Source organism: Narcine bancroftii, chromosome 9 (assembly GCF_036971445.1).
Source record: "Narcine bancroftii isolate sNarBan1 chromosome 9, sNarBan1.hap1, whole genome shotgun sequence".
NCBI classification, from domain to species: domain Eukaryota; kingdom Metazoa; phylum Chordata; class Chondrichthyes; order Torpediniformes; family Narcinidae; genus Narcine; species Narcine bancroftii.
The window spans coordinates 114,199,447-114,216,943 of NC_091477.1; the positions used below are offsets into that span (position 1 = coordinate 114,199,447).

Below are 17,497 nucleotides of genomic sequence, written 5' to 3' on the forward strand. Positions count from 1 at the left end.
CTGAGGGAAGGCACAACAGAAATGGGAAATGCCTTCTAGGAACTGCCAAAGAGGATTGGGGTCAGAAATTCATAGAGGTGGAAAACTGAGTCAAATGGTTGAAAAAGTCATGTTTCAATTCCCATTCAATGTGAACCATTTCAATCCTAGCAGTATTAGACATCACAAAAGATTAAAGGACATTATTTAATGACAAATGAACTATTTAGCACAGGATTGGTCGAATAGTGGGGCAAATAGCATGGATGTTGTCTACAATGGACTTTATTAAAGTCTTTGACAAGGTCCCACATGGGAGGTTAGTTCAGAAGGTTATAACACTAGGTATCCATGGAGAAGTTGTAAACTGGATTCGGAATTGGCTGTGTGGGAGAAAACAGAGAGTGGTGGTAGATAGTTGCTTCTCGGACTGGAGGCCTGTGACTAGTGGTAGTGTCTTAGGGATCTGTGTTGGGACCATTGTTGTTTGTAGTATATAGCAATGATCTGGATGATAATGTGATTAATTGGATCAGCAAGTTTGCTGATGACATAAAGATAGGAGGCGCTGTGGACAGTGAGAAAGATTTTCAAAACTTGAAGTGGGATCTGGACCAACTGGGAGAATGGGCCAAGAAATAGCAGATGGAGTTTAATGCAAACAAGTGTGAGGTGATGCATTTTGGAAAGGAAAACCAAGGTGGGACATACACAGTAAATAGTAGGGTACTGAGGAGTGTGGAGGAGCAGAGTGATCTGGGAATACAGATACATTGTTCTCTGAAGGTGGCATCGCAGGTGGACAGGCTTTTGAGCATCTCAGCCTTTATAAATCAAAGTATTGAGTACAAGAGTTGGGATGTTATGTTGAAGTTGTTTAAGACAATTTGGAATATTGTGTGCAGTTCTGGTCACCTAATGACAAGAAAGATATCATAAGATTGAAAGAGTGCAGAGAGAAGATTTGCATGGATGTTGTCCAGTCTTCAGGAGTTGAGTTACAGGGAAAGATTAAACTGGTTAGGACTTTATTCCTTGGAGTGAAGAAGAATGAGGGGAAATTTGATTGCAGTTTACAAAATTATGAGAGGTATAGACGGAGTAGATGTAAGTAGGCTTTTTTCACTTAGATTGGGGGATATAAATACAAGAGGTCATAGTTTTAAGGTAAAAGGGGAAAGGTTTAAGGGTAACATTAGAGGAAAGTTCTTCACTCAGAGAATGGTGGGAGGGTGGAATGGGCTGCCACCTGGTGTGATGAATGCAGGCTCAATCTTGAGTTTTAAGAATAAATTGGATAGATCCATGGATGAGAGAGATCTGAAGGATTATGGAATGGGAGCGGGTCAATGGGACCAGTGAAATAATGGTCAGCACAGATTAGAAGGCCTGTTTTCTGTGCTGTAACATTCTTTGATTCTAAGAGCAAGATCATAACAGCTCGGAAAGGACTTGATAATACTCATTGAATAAAGTTGAGGAAAGTTGGAAAATATCTTGACTGTTATCAGATAGGAAGTCCAGATTAACCTGCAGCCGGTAGTCAGATTACTGTTCATTTTGCAGATCCAATGGTACCCATTCTGTAACACTGCCTGTTTGAATTTCTATCACCGATTATGAATGGCATCCTTAACATTTTCCAGTTTTGAAGTTGACGCCCATTATATTATGCAGCAGAGCTTTTACCTTTCCATAATCATTTAGGTAAACTAACTGATGCCTCACTGACAGTAACAAATAGAGGCGTTTATGGATTGATCATCATTGTAAGATGTTTAAGGCAATTGTTTGCTTTTCATTCTCAACTGATCTATTCTGGAATAACGTTCTCTAGATTCGCAACATTGAGGTTACTGACTCATGCTGAGATTTAACTTGCTTTGTTTCACAGCCCTGAGGTTTCACATAGTCTGAGGTTACTGATTCCTATTGGCATGCAATTTCTGGGCTAAGCTGGTGTTTCCTGTGCAGTTTGTCTATCCCTCAAAATTGTGCACTTTTTCTCTCCCAGCCTCTCTCTCTCTCTCACTCACTCTCCTTCCTCAGACTAGGCCTATCCTCCCTCTCTCTCCTTACTCCTGTTGCAATCAGTTCAATGACGATCAGTTTGCAGTAATACACTTGACATTCTAAGAACTGCATGGACTTTATCTTTCATTCACCCGTTGTACAAACTGATAAGCTCAACTTGATTTTGAGGCATTGCAACGTTAATTATTGCAGCACAATAATTAATTCTCTATTTTAGAAAGATTTTGAATAGCTTTAACAAATTTTCTCTCAATCTCGTGAGCTTGAGAAGATTAATTTATTGGATCACCTCTGGATTTGGAAACTTTATTGCTTTATAACTCAGATCGGCCACCACTGTTCTGGACACATCTTGCCTGCTACATGAATACGTTTATACTTACAATTAAAAAGCAGGCCCCCATAAGGACTGCTTTAATACAGACGTCCAAATTCATCGGAAAGCTGATCTCAAATTTATCTGCATCTGTTAAAGCTTCAATCACAATTCCAGCCCAAGTCTTGACAATATTTCCTATTACTTCACTTGAATGAAGAGTTTTTATCTGTAATAAAATGATAAGGATAACAATGGAAGATCACTATCAAGTACCAGACTGAAGCCCGACATGTCCTGTCCACTTGTGTTGGTTTCAGGTAGGTTCAGCTTTCTATCCCAATCAAGTATTTGAGTTCAGGTCAAGCCAAGACTAGCCAGGCCAGCTCAGCTTAGTTGGCAGCTTCTTTCTCAAGAAGGAAGTCACTTTGAGGTAATTGAGAGCCTCTAGTGTCATTTGTTGGGGTTCCACCCTCATCTGATCAACAGAATGCTTGAGATTGCTTTTTTTTTACAGCCAGGGACAGATTGGGATTTAATTTTACTTCAGAGATAATCTTGACACTGTTGATGGTAGGTAATACCATTTCAGGGAGTTGGAAAGCTGAGAGGAAGAGAACAAGGAAGGGGCGGCAAGGTTAGAGTAGCGGTTAGTGCCACATTTTTATAGTGCCAGCGACCGGGGCTCGAATCCAGCATTGTCTGAAAAGAGTTTGTACTTTCTTCCCTTGTCTCCTGGTGCTCCAGTTTCCGCCCGCCCTTCAAAATGTACGGGGGCTTGTAGCTTAATTGGGTGTAATTGTGTGCCATAGGTTTGTGGGCTGGAAGGGCCTGTTACTGCGCAGTACATCTAAATGCAAAAAAACAATTAAAAGAGGAAAGGAGCAAGGATGAGAAGGGAAAAGAGGAATCGAGGAGGGCGAATGGAAGGATGAGGAAGGAATTATGATTTTTCTAGCACCGGAAAAATAGTCAGAATTTCTCAAATGCTTTATAGCCATTTCCATGTAGTCAATGTGGAGATGAGTCAGACCCCAATAAGGCCTTGCAAATAATGAGGCAGATGGCCATTTCATCTGGCTGAGGGAAATGACTTTTGGTTTTGAGGTCACTTATATTCTGAGCCAGAAAGATAGAACTTATTAGCTTGGTGGGGTGGGCGGGGGGGGGGGGGTGTAGAGAGTGGAATTGGATAATCAGAGGTTGCACAGAGGAGCATCCATGCCTGATGGAGTAATTAATGGCTCAATTGCAGTATCTAATAGAGTGGCAGGCTTAGCGGAGAGGTTGGCACCACACTGCTACAGCACCAGTGACCGGGGTTCAAATCTGCCGCTGTCTGTAAAAAGTTTGTACATTCTCCTCCAGTCTACCTCAGTTTTGCCCAGGTGCTCTGGGTTCCTCTCATTGTTCAAAATGTACCGGGACTGTAGGTCAATTAAGTGTAACTGGGCACACGTGGGCTGAATGGGCCTGTTACCGTGATGCATGTCTATGTCTAAATTTGACACAGAAAAGTTGAATTAAAGGCTTTCTTCATGCAGTCCCAGTTAATAGAGAAGAAAGTATGCCTCTAAATCCAGGAGGATAGCAATGGGAGCCTTCTTCCTCTCTCATCCCACCAACCTCCAGCAGAATATTTTCCATTGACCACTGTGGGTAAGCCAATTCTGAATCCATGTAGCCAAGTTTCCATGGACTTTCCAAGAGGGAAACCTTGTCGAATACCTTACTAAAATTCATATAAATCACATCACCCTACCTTTATCAATTTCTTCTATCCACTTCTTGGAAATGCTTAATTAAGCATGTTAGGGATGACCTGCTCCTCACAAGGACATGCTAACCACCTTCTCCAAATTATCATAAATGATTGTCTCACTGAAGTAAGACACATTGGTTTATAATTATCAGGATTCTCCCTGTTACCATTCTTGAACATCGTAACTACAATTATATTCCTCCAGTACTACTCCTATGGCCACAGAGGATTCAAAGATCTTTGCCAGCAATCTCTTTCCTTGCTTTCTATGGTAACCTCCAGGGGATGTGTATCTGAATGACTTCCAGAAGCTCCAACATTACCTCTTTCTTAATTTTGACGTGCTCCAGCAAAAAGCTTGTTTCACACAGAATGCACCTTTTGGGTGTGTTCACCTGAGGCCTGTTCCTTGCTCCAGAACATAGAACATTACATCACAGTACAGTCCCTTGGGCCAATAATGATGTTGTAAATCTGTTCCACATCAATCTAACCCTTCCCTCCTTCACAGCTCATATCCTTCTATTAGTCTTACATCCTTGGGTCTATCTAAGAGTATTTTAACTGTTACTATTGTTCCAGCCTCTCCCACGACCACTGCAATGCATTCCAGGCCCCCAAAACTGTCTGTATATAAATAAGTTAACTACTTTTGACATCTCCCCTAAATTTTCCTCCACTCACTTAAACAGATGTCCTCTCGTATTGGCCAATGACTTCCTGGGAAATGATGCTGCCTGTCCACCCTCTGCATTTCCTAATCTTGTATACCTCTAAGAAGTCATGCTCCAAAGAGAAACACCCTGGCTTGCTCAACCTTCGTAAGACATGTTCTCCAATTCAGGTGGCATCTTGATAAATCTTCCCTTAAAACTGCCATATCCTTCATGTAATGAGGTGATCAGAATAGAACACAACATTCTAAGTGTGTTTTAACTCGAATTTTATGGAGCTGCAACATTACATCATGGCATTTGAACTTAATCTCCCATCTAATTAAGGGCAGCTCACCTTACACCTTCTTCAGCACCCTCGCAACTTGCATGGCAACCTTGATGGATTGATGGACTTGTACCCCGAGATCCCTCTGTCCCTCCGCACTGCTAAGAATCCTGCCATTAACAATGTACTCAGCTTTCAAGTTCAAACTTCTACAGCACCTCCAATCTCAATGTCATCTGCAAACTTACTGACCCACCCCTCCATTTCTTTGACCAAGTTGTTTACAAAAATCATAAAGAGCAGGAGTCCCAGAACATAACCCTGTGGAACTAAATTGGAAAAATTCACCCTGCCTTTCCTCAATACTGTTTGAGAAATTGAAGAGTAATATGGATTAAGTATTCCTTAAGGAAATGGGGCAGCCTGGAACATTTTTATCTTAAATAATCCATTGCTTTGTTTGTATGACTTGACACTTTGAGAAAGTTGTACCTTGAAGTTATAATTTGGCAAACATCCAGAATGACAACACGGGCCATAGATCCTCAGAATGACTTTTTGGTTTTTGTCTTGAATATCAAACTTTGGAAGACATGGGTGCCATTTTTGGACAACGTATCCTATTAGTTCTCCAGGTGGAGCTTGCACTTCTAACTGTAAATGAAATAAGATCAGAACTATGGAAAAGGTAGATCATTCGATTTTTAACATGTAGGCGTACAGTAAGGTAACAGACCCTTTCAGACCACAAGCCCATGCTGCCCAATTACACCCCATTGACCTACATCCCAGTACGTTTTGAACAGTGGGAGGAAACTGGAGCACCCAGAGGAAACCCACACAGTCAAGGGGAGACCATGCAAACTCCTTACAGACAGCGCTGGATTTGAACTCCAGTCGCTGGCGCTGTAACAGCGTTATGGTAACTGCTAGGCTAACTGTGCCACCCCAGCACGAGAGCTGCTGCTTCCTGAGTGAGAAATTTGGTCTCAAGAGCAAAGCTGCATCTCTGAGATCTGATTATAGGTGGAGAGTCAGATATCCCCTCTCCCCCTCCCCCTCCTACTCCACTCAGGACAGTCTGCACAGGGAATCTGACAGTGTGTGTGTGTGTGTGTGTGTGTGTGTGTGTGTGTGTGTGTGTGTGTGTGTGTGTGTGTGTGTGTGTGTGTGGGAGGGTGTGTGTATGTCTGCACATGGAATCTGACTCTGTGTGTGTGTGTGTGTGAGTTTGTGTGTGTGTATGTGTGTGTGTGTGTGTGTGTGAGCGTGTGTGTGTGAGCGTGTGTGTGTGTGTGTGTGAGTGTGTGTGTGTGTGTGTGTGTGTGTGTGTGTGTATATGTTTGTGTGTGTACAACAAAACTGTTTCTGTCACTCATTTCTTGTACCTGCTGGGATGGCTATTTTGTAATAATCTCCAGTAAAATCTCCAAAAAATAATAAACTCATTAATGTTATTGTTTTTTGTAATAACTTCTGAAAATACAAAGCATTTTTGCATGATGTGCAAGTAGCTTATAATCACTCACCAGTCTTAATTACTGCTTAACAAATTGAATGGGGTTTGAAGGTGCTATTCAACTGGAGCTGGTGAGTAGCTGCATTTCATTTTCTATGTGGTGGACACTACAGCTCCTTTGCACTAGGAAGAACGTGGTGAATGGCAGGTTAGCCAGATGGGTTGTCTCTTTTCAACGAGACGATCTTCCCGAGGATTATGTCTACATTGAATTCAAGACTTGTGTGTTGTAGATGGTGGCAAGGCTTTGTGCTCTTGGTCAGTGAGCTGCATGCCACAACCTCTGACCTGTTCTCATATCCCTGATAAGAACAGAGTGTGATAGTACAGATTCTATCACCAATGCGTATATGTACATATGTACAGATGGTAGTGAGGGATGACTGTGATTGGCTGAGAGTGTAGTAGCCACACCTACTGGCAGGTCTTAAAGGATTTCTCCTAGCCAGACCAGGTCATTCTGGACTGCTCAACCTACTTGTGATATTAATAATATCAGTTAATTGGTTTGGATCAACAAATCTTTGGTTCTTTCGACGCGCACTACACAGAGCTGCCGCAGTTGACTTTCTACTCAGTGGTGGCATCTCAGTTGGTGCTAATTAGAGGTAGGCATTTCATTTAGTGAACATGGATGATCATTTCTGTAGGAGGATCGTTACTTTGCAATAGCTTCTGGCTATTCTCTCAACCTTAAGATATAAAGGCCTTTACTCTTTCATTTGCTGATCTAAGAATAGAATTGAACGTCAAAGTGACCTTGGCGACGAAAGATGATCAGCTTGAGGATAAAGTCATAAATTGCCTAACCTGCTGCTTCCGCCTGCATTTTCCACATGTGCACAATTTTGATTTTGTATGTATAATTGCAGAAACTGAATGCATCAAATTGTTAGCCAATCAAGCATTCTGAAATGTTTCACTCCCAGTTTATCAATCACTGGGTCTTTGTTCACTAAATTAATTCTACAGGCAATAACTTTCTAAAACACCTCTACTGCAATTCCTTTCCCCTTTAATCCCCAGTATTTGACCATCACCCAGGCCTTCACTTTTGTTATAGAGCACGCCTCTCTCCCCCAGGCGAGCAGACACAGTTCATGTATAATAAAAAATGGAAATCACCTCCACGAGATCTGCATTACCAGGAGCTTGCAAGTCCCAACACTTACCTCATGCAGCATTAGGGAGTCACAACAGTGTAAGTGCAGGTTTAGATCTGGGTTGTCTGAATTACATTTGCTTTCCAAGGATGCGACATAACCTGCTGAGTTTCTCCAGCATTTTTGTACATTGCACTAGACCCCATCATTTGCAAATTTCTTGCCAATGGGATGCCAATCTTCCCCACCCCACTCTGGGACCCCCCCACGACAAATTATCCCACCAATCACCCGCTTTGTGCCATGGTCACCTGACATTATAACAAATAATGACAAATTCAATCAAATTACAAGGGTATCTATGATAATTTGTTCTCAATCATTTACTTCCATGCAAAGCAAATATAATTCAGACAATCCAGATCTAAACCTGTGTTTACACCACCATCACTCTCTAACACTGCATGATGTAAGTGTTGGAACTTGCACCTGAGTTTACTTTTTTACCACAAGCTTCTAGTTTTTCAAAGTTGTATTCTGTTACTTGCTGGAGAAAGTGTTGGAGAAACTCAGTAGACCATGAAGCATCCACAGAAAGCAAAAGGCAGTTAGGGTTTCAGGCCTGAGCCCTTCGAGCACTGAAAATCAGTCTGGGTGGGGGCGGAAGGGAGGGAGGGTGGTAGAAGAAGAGAAAGGAGCTGGAAGGTGATAGGAGGAAAGGGTAGAGGGACGATGAAGGCTGGGGAGCAGGAGGAAAGGAGACAGAGGGGTAGGGAAAGAGTGAGTTATATCTGTGGTTTGCAAATTGCCCCCCCAAACTCACATTCGACCTTAAACAATCCCTATGCCATAAAAGCTCTGTGATTAGTGAGGTATTACTTAAGGTGGTATGTCAGTGGGAAGGGAAGGCTGAGAACCACTGCTTTAACCCAAAATGCTACTGAAATAATTTGCTTGAGAGAAATTGTCATTGGCTAATATCCTTTGGAGTTATGAAACCCTGCACATAACGAGTCAATGAGGTACCATTAAAACAAAGGTTTTCAAACTTTTTCTTTCCACTTACATACCACCTTAAGTGATTCCTTGCTAACCACAGAGCACCTGGGGTATAGGGATTGCTTAGGTGGAATGTGAGCTTGGAGGGCAGTTTGAAAACCATACTGCCTCCTGGATGTTGGATGAGATGAAATATCAGCTCAGGAAATATGTGGTGTGAGACATTAGACAGCGCACAGGGCCTCATTTGGAAGACTGTACCGAAATAAACTAACACTCCATAACCATTACAATAGTCAGCCATTCTGTGTTCCAATCAAAAGCAGGGTTCGAACCACTGCCTCCTAGGAGTGAGGTATCAAGAAAGCAATGACAAAGGAATCTGGCCAGGCTGCAAAGCAGATACAGAGGGCGGGACATTGAGTGAGGATGGGAGAAGGAAATCAGTGGTACTCTCCGACATCTGGTGCAGAATTTTCAAAAAGTCAACATTTTAATTGGTCACTAACCTTCTGCAGGTAGCATGGGCAACAGCAATGGTCACATCGCAAAGGCCGCTTGAGGCACATTACTTCAGTGCCGAAGTTGTCCACAATGTATATTTTGAATGAACGGCGCAGCCCGCAGAACAATCTGCAGCACAAGTTACTCTTTTCAAAGGCATAGTACATTTGCTGCCCGATCTTGTTTGTAATCTCATATCTGTTGTTGGTCTCAAACCCAAGTGTGACTGAAATATACAAAGAGAGATTCAATATCCACCAATGTCAATGTGAGGGAATCAGCCACTCAAAATGCAAAACTATTGCACCAGTGTCCGTGGCGGTTAGAACCCTTACATGAGTTGAGTGATCTTCTATGTCATAGATCATACAGCATGGAACAGGCCCTTCTCTCCGATTTGTCCATGCCAAACAAAATGGCATTATGGGATAGTCCTACCTGTCAGCATCTGGTCCATGGCATAGGATGGCACAGGTTAGTAAGGGATTACTTAAGGCAGTTTTTGAGTGGGAAAAAAAAGGCTGAGGGCTACCGTTGTAAGCCCTTCCTATCCGATTTAAAGGCCTCTTGAACATTGTTATTGTGTCCGTTTTATTATAGATACCTCTGAGTGAAAAAAACACCTTTCAGGTTCTTGTTAACCATCTGCCCCTCTCCTTAAACCAGTGGTTCTCAATATGATCCAGCCCATCCAATCTCCCCCTACAACTAGTCCTGGTGTCGAGAGAACTGCATTCAAGAATGCCTAAGGAAGGCCACCAAAATCATTATTTTAATTATGGGATCTGCAGTTGCTTAAACAGCATACACTCACTTTTCATCTCTTTTTCTTTCCTGAAAGAGTTAACGATTGGTGATTTTTCAGGAATCCCTTCTTGTCCAACGAGCCAAAAGATCAGTGGAAGTACCGGTCAATTTATTCTCTTTCCAAGATAAAGAACACTAGACAACAAAGATTGTGCTTCCTGAACACTTTTGGGTGTATTTTATGGATTTTGGCCTGCTGATCATGGAAATCACCTTAATGCAATTCAACGCTTAAGAAATTAATACAAAGACTTTCTAGACAGTTATTACCTTTGCAGCTCTGTGTGAAAGTTGAGAAATTTGCCTGACTGCTCACTGAAAATGCCAATTGCGGCTCAACAGTTCGCAATCAATGATTGGCTCATCAATTATTGGGTCATGATTGATGAGCCAATCACTGCTCATTAACTCATGAGTAGTGATTGGATCATCATTCATAACTCCAGGCAGTATTGGTGTCGAACAATTACGTGGCACACTGGGAATGGGAATAAGAATAAGATCATAATTTATTGTCATGAGCTAGTCACAAAATCTGTTGCTTTTTGACGATATTACAGTACAAATACTCCCATGAGTTACATTTAAAAATAAATAAATTAGTGCAAAAATAAGAGAAAGTGAGATCGTGTCTGTGGCTCGTTGTCCATTCAGGAATCTGATAGCAGAGGGGAAGAAGTTGTCCTCGTGGAGCTGAGTGCTCGTCTTCAGGCTCCTGTACCTTCTTTTCGATGGTAGCATTGTCAGGAAGGCATGGCCTGGGTGGTGGGGATCCTTGAGGATAGACACTGCTGTCTTAAGACACCACCTCCTGTAGATGTCCTTAATGGAGTGAAGACTGATGCCGATGATGGCGTTGGCTGAGTTCACAACCATCTATAGTTTTTTTTCCTGACCAGTACATTGGCACCTCCATACCAGACTCTTAAGTCTTATGTTCTTCTTTGACTTGGCTTCGCGGACGAAGATTTATGGAGGGGGGTAAATGTCCACGTCAGCTGCAGGCTCGTTTGTGGCTGACAAGTCCGATGCGGGACAGGCAGACACGGTTGCAGCGGTTGCAGGGGAAAATTGGTTGGTTGGGGTTGGGTGTTGGGTTTTTCCTCCTTTGCCTTTTGTCAGTGAGTCTTATGTAATTAAGTACTTAAGTTCATACATAGCATTGCAGAGTGAGTGTGGGGGAGAATAACAATTTTGTATGGCAATATTTCTTATCCATAGCAAAGACCTTGATAACAAGAATTAAACATGCATTATTCACCTCATTGTGCCACTGAGAAAGGGAATGTTTTGCAACACTAATTATCTGGCAATTGATGGGTTTCCTCAAACACTTATGCCCCAGAGTCACTTACTTTCTACTAATTCCATCTTTTGATTTATCAGAATCTTGTCCATCTGTAAAAAAACAGAGTTAATTTGTTTTGCATCCTTTCAAATGGTATACAAAATGAACACGATTCCTATGCTTTTGAGATAGGAACCGAACAATTCTAAACTTTGTACTGTTACGAGCCCAGAGGACCCCAAAACCCAGCAGCAATAGATATTCACCAAGGCAAATGGTTACTTAATCAAAAGTTGCTTTTAATTTTCTTTAAACATGAAAATATGATCAAACCTCAACTTATTACTATTAACTTAACTAACCCCCTTCTAATTCTAAGTGCACGTGGATGTAATGTGTGTGTAAATTTAGAAAAGTTCTTTAATTCACAGTCCAATCTCACGTCTCACTCCTCCAAGTTCACTGGTTGCAGGCAATTCTTATACTGTGCACAGAATTTAACATTTATGAATTTCACCAGGCTTTGGTGATTGAAAGGTAAATGGTTACCGCTCAGGAAGGTCCTTGTCAGTTTTCAGAGAGAGATTTGTTGTTCCTGGACATAAACTGATCCCTTTTGATCAGCCACATCAGTGTCTTGCCAAAGAAACTTGCCTTATCAGGGCTTTCCAGGTGATACCCTCTTTCTTTCAGGTCACTACAGAGTTCTTTTTTGTTTCCCTTATTTCAAGTGAAACATTATGCAACCAGTACTTTCCTCTTGTAAGGACCACAAGGGCTTTGAACAGGCTGAACTCAGAACTCACAACCTTTCTTCAAAATGGGGTTTTTCCACATTTGCCAGCTTGTCCTATTCCAGTCCCAGCTACTGCTGCTGAACTGTAGAACTGAATTCTCTCTTTCTCTCTTTCAGAGAAAAGCCTGTATCTTTTGAGTTTTTTTTCCATATTTCCTGACAATGTGGAAGGATGCCTTTCAGCCCATTGAATCTGTTCTGCACAGTACAGACAATTTACATTTGCCAATAAACCTACCAACCTCATCACATTATAAGGGGTCTAATTCACATTTGCTGATGGTGGACGGCTCGACCATTGCACGTTCGAAAATCAGCAAAAACTGGTAACACTCGATGAGAGAGGCAAGCATTTTCTGAGAGTGAAAACATTTTTGGTCAAACACAATTTACCTGCCTCAATCTCATTTCTAGCAAAAGAAACTGAGGAGCATTGTGTTTAATAGAAGGTTAATCCCATATCATACAACTGATGGAACTGACAAAATTAAAATGAGTAATAATTTAAGTGCCCATACAACCTGCAGAAGGTACTCTAGGCCTGGTGGGCACTTTCCTGGAACCGACTGTAATTCATTCATCCTGAGTTCGGGAAAGCTGGCGAGAGTCAGGACCAGGTGAACTTATCTATCAAAATTCGAAAAGTTAGTTAACTTTTATTGCTGAGTTAGTCACTAACATTTCACAACTTGCAACTTACTGTACACCTGACGAAGGGCCCAGGCCTGAAATGTTGGTCGATCTGCTGGGCTTCTCCATCATTTTGTGTTTTTACTTCAACCACGGGGTCTACAGATTTTTGTGATGCACTCCTGAAGTGTTGGTTACCCTTTACTTCCTGTGGAATCTGCGTGACCTGCTTAGTTTCTCCAGCACATTTGTGAATGATACCAACCCCAGCATCTGCACTTTTCTTTACATTTTTTAATTAAAAACAAAATGTAGACCTACAGCCCAGTAACAGGCCATTTCGGCCCACAAGTCCATGCCACCCAATGACACCTGGTATGTTTCAAACAGTGGGAGGAAACTTGAGCCCTCAGGGAAAACCCACACAGACCCAGGGAGAACATACAAACTCCTTTCAGACAGCATGGGATTTGAACCTCGGTCCCAATCGACGACGCTGTAACAGTGTTGCACTAACCACTGTGCCAAACGTGCTGCCACGTTAACTTTTCGCAGCTCAGTTGCTGCCAAACATTGAACTCACAAAAGTCATCAAAGTCCCATGATCATGAGTTGGAATAAAAATGATACGCATAGGAACAAAGATGGTGAAATATATGAATACCTCTTTGCTACAGAAGCTATGACAATGTGATAAGCTGCCAGGTATCTGGACAAGGTTCCATAATATTGGGGGTCAGGTTAGATAGATACTTCCAACTTTTGTTTGACCTCTTTTTTTCTTCTTCTTACTTTTGCAAGAACCTTTCTCAGGTGATGCGGTGGGAATTCTGTGATCCTGATTTTCCACTGGGAATACTGCCCCAAAATGGAGCGGCACTTGGCCATTAGTTTTCCAACCCACACTTATCATTCAAGTGGTTCTTTACTGGGAGTTTAAATTGGCAAAAAGTAACATTATCACACAGGGCGAGGTGCATGCTGTATGTGTTTTGATGAGTAAGTCGGCCTAATGCACCGGAGTTTTCTCCTTTAATGACTCCCTTTTACATGAAATTTGATTGCCCAATTCTATCATTCAATGGCTCCAACCTCTTTGTTCATCCATCACAGCAATTACCTTCATTCCTTCCCCATCACCTCCACTTCCTCTCTCACTTATTACTTCCTTTCTGCATTCTCTTCACATGGGGATAGAAATTCCAGTTTTAGGCTCCCAGGCTGTCCGCAAATTGGGATAGCTCCCCTTGAGACATAATGTGCAGTGATTTCAGTGGCGCTGAATACAAGGAACAGAGTGAGAGAGTAGAAAAGCACAGAAACAAGCCCCTTGTCCCAACGTGACCATGCTAAATGTCAAACAGCTGGCCAATTTTGGTGACCTCTTTTGAACAAATTCTAAAGCAAATGAATTCTTGGTGGAAATCTGGTCTATAAATCTACAAGAATCAAATGCATTTTGAATCCTCAAATGGGGGGTGGGGCAGGGGGTGGTGGTGTTGGTGGAGTGTGTGTGTGTGTGTGTGTGTGTGTGTGTGTGTGTGTGTGTGTGTGTGTGTGTGTGTGTGTGTGTGTGTGTGTGTGTGTGTGTGTGTGTGTGTGTGTGTGTGTGTGTGTGTGTGTGTGTGTGTGTGTGCGCGCGCGCATGAGACTATGAACCTGTGCAGTGAAAGGCAACTAAGATAAAAAGACAACTTGGGGGGGGGGTGGGTGTGGGTGTGAGGAGGAGGGAGGAATGGGTGAGTGCAGTGAGAGAGAAACTCTCACAACTCTTGTTGAAGATGAGGAGGAAAACCTCTTCAAGATCAGCAAGCCTTAAAGAGTCTTGGCAATGGGGCACCACCGGAGACTGCAGATGCTCGAATCTGGAGCAAAATCAGCCCGCTGGCGAAACTCTGCGGGCCAAGCAGGATCTGTGAGGGAAAAAGAATTGTCGACGATTGGTTGCAGAAACCTTCGTCATGGTTATAATGCAACTCATTTAGGGCTTACACTAATTTTTGACAAACATGTTTACGCAATGCCCAGGACAAATACACTAGGGAGTGTATAACATCTGCGCAAGTATAAAACAGCAAAGACATTAAGCAAGTTGCTTTGATCTATGTTCAACTGTTACAGGGACCATTTCCTTTTTAAGTACAGGTTGATAACCTACTGACGACAACTAGAAGGTATTTTTCTGCATGAATACCACGGTATTTCATGCCCACAGTTTCATAGTTTTTATTGTTCAAAATAAAATGCATATTTCACATTTTAAAGATCATTTTTATTATCCATGAATTTAGTGGCACCTTCTGGCACTGCAACAGCTTCTAGATTTTTAGTTGATTGATTTAGTTGCTTCAGCTGAGCCTGTTATGATTAATTTAATTTTTTAAATTTAGACCTGCAGCACTGTAACAAGGCCAACTTGGCCTTACGAGTCTGTGGCGCCGAATATACACCCTCGGTCCATTTTGAAGGGTGGGAGGAAACCAACACAGGCACAGGGAGAACGTACAAACTCCTTACAGACAGCCCGGGATTCCAGCCCAGATCTGGTCCCAATTGCTGCTTCTGTAAAGGCGTTGCGCTGACTGTTACGGCAACCGTGCCACCCATTAAGTGGAAAATTTGTCCATTTTGAATTATTTTCACTGTAGACCTTTCACAAACCAAAGTCCCTGCAACATGATATATAGAAACTCTGTTCCCCCTATTGTCGAACGTGCAGGGAAGTTACTTTCACAATTTGTCCTGGAATTTGAAGGCTTCAGTGAAGGAAGAGTGGAAATAAATGCGAGTCAGAAAAAGTAGAGAGCAAAGCATTTGGTAAATGGAGAGGGACTGAAAGATGTGAAGAGGGAGTGGGGTACACAAATCATTTAAAGTTGATAAGCCGGTGCAGAGAGTGGTGGGTGCCTGAAACACACTATTAGATGACGTAGTGGTAGTAACACATAGGTCAACCAGTTTACCTATCTCGGCTGCACCATTTCATCGGATGCAAGGATCGACAATGAGATAGACAACAGACTCGCCAAGGCAAATAGCGCCTTTGGAAGACTACACAAAAGAGTCTGGAAAAACAACCAACTGAAAAACCTCACAAAGATAAGCGTATACAGAGCCGTTGTCATACCCACACTCCTGTTCGGCTCCGAATCATGGGTCCTCTACCGGCACCACCTACGGCTCCTAGAACGCTTCCACCAGTGTTGTCTCCGCTCCATCCTCAACATCCATTGGAGCGCTTACATCCCTAACGTCGAAGTACTCGAGATGGCAGAGGTCGACAGCATCGAGTCCACGCTGCTGAAGATCCAGCTGCGCTGGATGGGTCACGTCTCCAGAATGGAGGACCATCGCCTTCCCAAGATCGTGTTATATGGCGAGCTCTCCACTGGCCACCGTGACAGAGGTGCACCAAAGAAAAGGTACAAGGACTGCCTAAAGAAATCTCTTGGTGCCTGCCACATTGACCACCGCCAGTGGGCTGATATCGCCTCAAACCGTGCATCTTGGCGCCTCACAGTTTGGCGGGCAGCAACCTCCTTTGAAGAAGACCGCAGAGCCTACCTCACTGACAAAAGGCAAAGGAGGAAAAACCCAACACCCATCCCCAACCAACCAATTTTCCCCTGCAACCGCTGCAATCGTGTCTGCCTGTCCCGCATCGGACTTGTCAGCCACAAACGAGTCTGCAGCTGACGTGGACTTTTTACCCCCTCCATAAATCTTCGTCCGCGAAGCCAAGCCAAAGAGAAAGAAGTAACACATTGTAGAGCTCGTCGAAAGAACCAAAGACTTGTTGATCCAAACCAAGGCTTTTATTAGCAAAAGACCGGAGCTCTTCACAGGTGGCCGACCAGTCCGGAATGATCCGACCTGGCTAGGGACACAACCCTTTAAGGCCCAGACAATAGGTGTGGCTTAGCTCTCAGCTAATCGCTGTAAGCACAGTCTAGATACAGTAACTATATACACTATGTACATTGGTGATGGATCTGTACTATCACACACATAAGACACATTTTTAGACAGACGGGCAGGGAAGTGGAGGGACGAACACCATCTTCAGGTAGATGTGCGGATTGACACAGATATAGTGGGCTGAAGGGCCTCTTCTTGTTCTGTACTGTTTTATGCTCTATACTCCACCACCTCACCTGGTAGGGTGATGCAGGGTCCCTATTACACTCTGTGTAAAAAGAGCTTGCCTCATACTTCCTTTTCATTTTACCCCTCTAACCTTAAGAAATAGGAGCAGGGGAAGGCTTTTTGGCCCATCGAATCTGCTGTGCCATTTAGCAAGATCTTTGCTGATCTGGCCACGGTTTCAGCTCCATTTACACATTTTTACCTCAAAACCCTTAGTTCCCGACAGTACAAAAATCTATCCACCATTAATTAACGCTAGACTAGCGATGATTAATTATAATTTTATTCATCAGCTATATTTAACGCCGGAGAAATTAAAAAAAATTGGTCTTAGTAAGTTGGATTCTTGTTTTCGATGTGATCAGACGGCCAATACTTTTTTGCATACTGTTTGGCTTTGTGATCGATTGCAACAGTTTGGGAAAGGTATTCAATCTATTTTTAACAGTTTATATAATATCCATCTTGTATTAGATCCTGATATATTTTTATTAGGGAACATGCAATCATTAATTGATTTAGGTTTAGAGGATTATCAGATTTCTTTTATCTATTCAGCTTTAGTCGTGGCTAAGAAATGTATAGCACTTACTTGGAAAGATAAAAATATATTAACTTTAGATAAGTGGTATTTGGAGATGAAATTTTGTTTGACTATGGAAAGGATATCTT

General features: G+C 42.5%; 1 protein-coding gene across 10 annotated transcripts in view; it reads right to left on the reverse strand.

Annotated features, from left to right (window-relative positions):
* LOC138742673 (phospholipid scramblase 1-like) overlaps window positions 1-17,497 on the reverse strand; it is a 29,739-nt gene that overhangs the window by 2,772 nt on the left and 9,470 nt on the right. For 9 of the 10 annotated variants that reach the window (XM_069897399.1, XM_069897395.1, XM_069897397.1 and 6 more), the window contains 5 exons: window positions 12,571-12,676; window positions 11,321-11,363; window positions 9,164-9,384; window positions 5,526-5,687; window positions 2,397-2,558 (listed from right to left, as the gene is read on the reverse strand). In XM_069897399.1, coding sequence (XP_069753500.1) covers window positions 2,397-2,558; window positions 5,526-5,687; window positions 9,164-9,384; window positions 11,321-11,363; window positions 12,571-12,630 — 648 coding nt within the window. In that variant the 5' untranslated portion in view covers window positions 12,631-12,676. The remainder of the gene's footprint in view (window positions 1-2,396; window positions 2,559-5,525; window positions 5,688-9,163; window positions 9,385-11,320; window positions 11,364-12,570; window positions 12,677-17,497) is intronic. The other variant, XM_069897403.1, reaches the window with a different exon arrangement.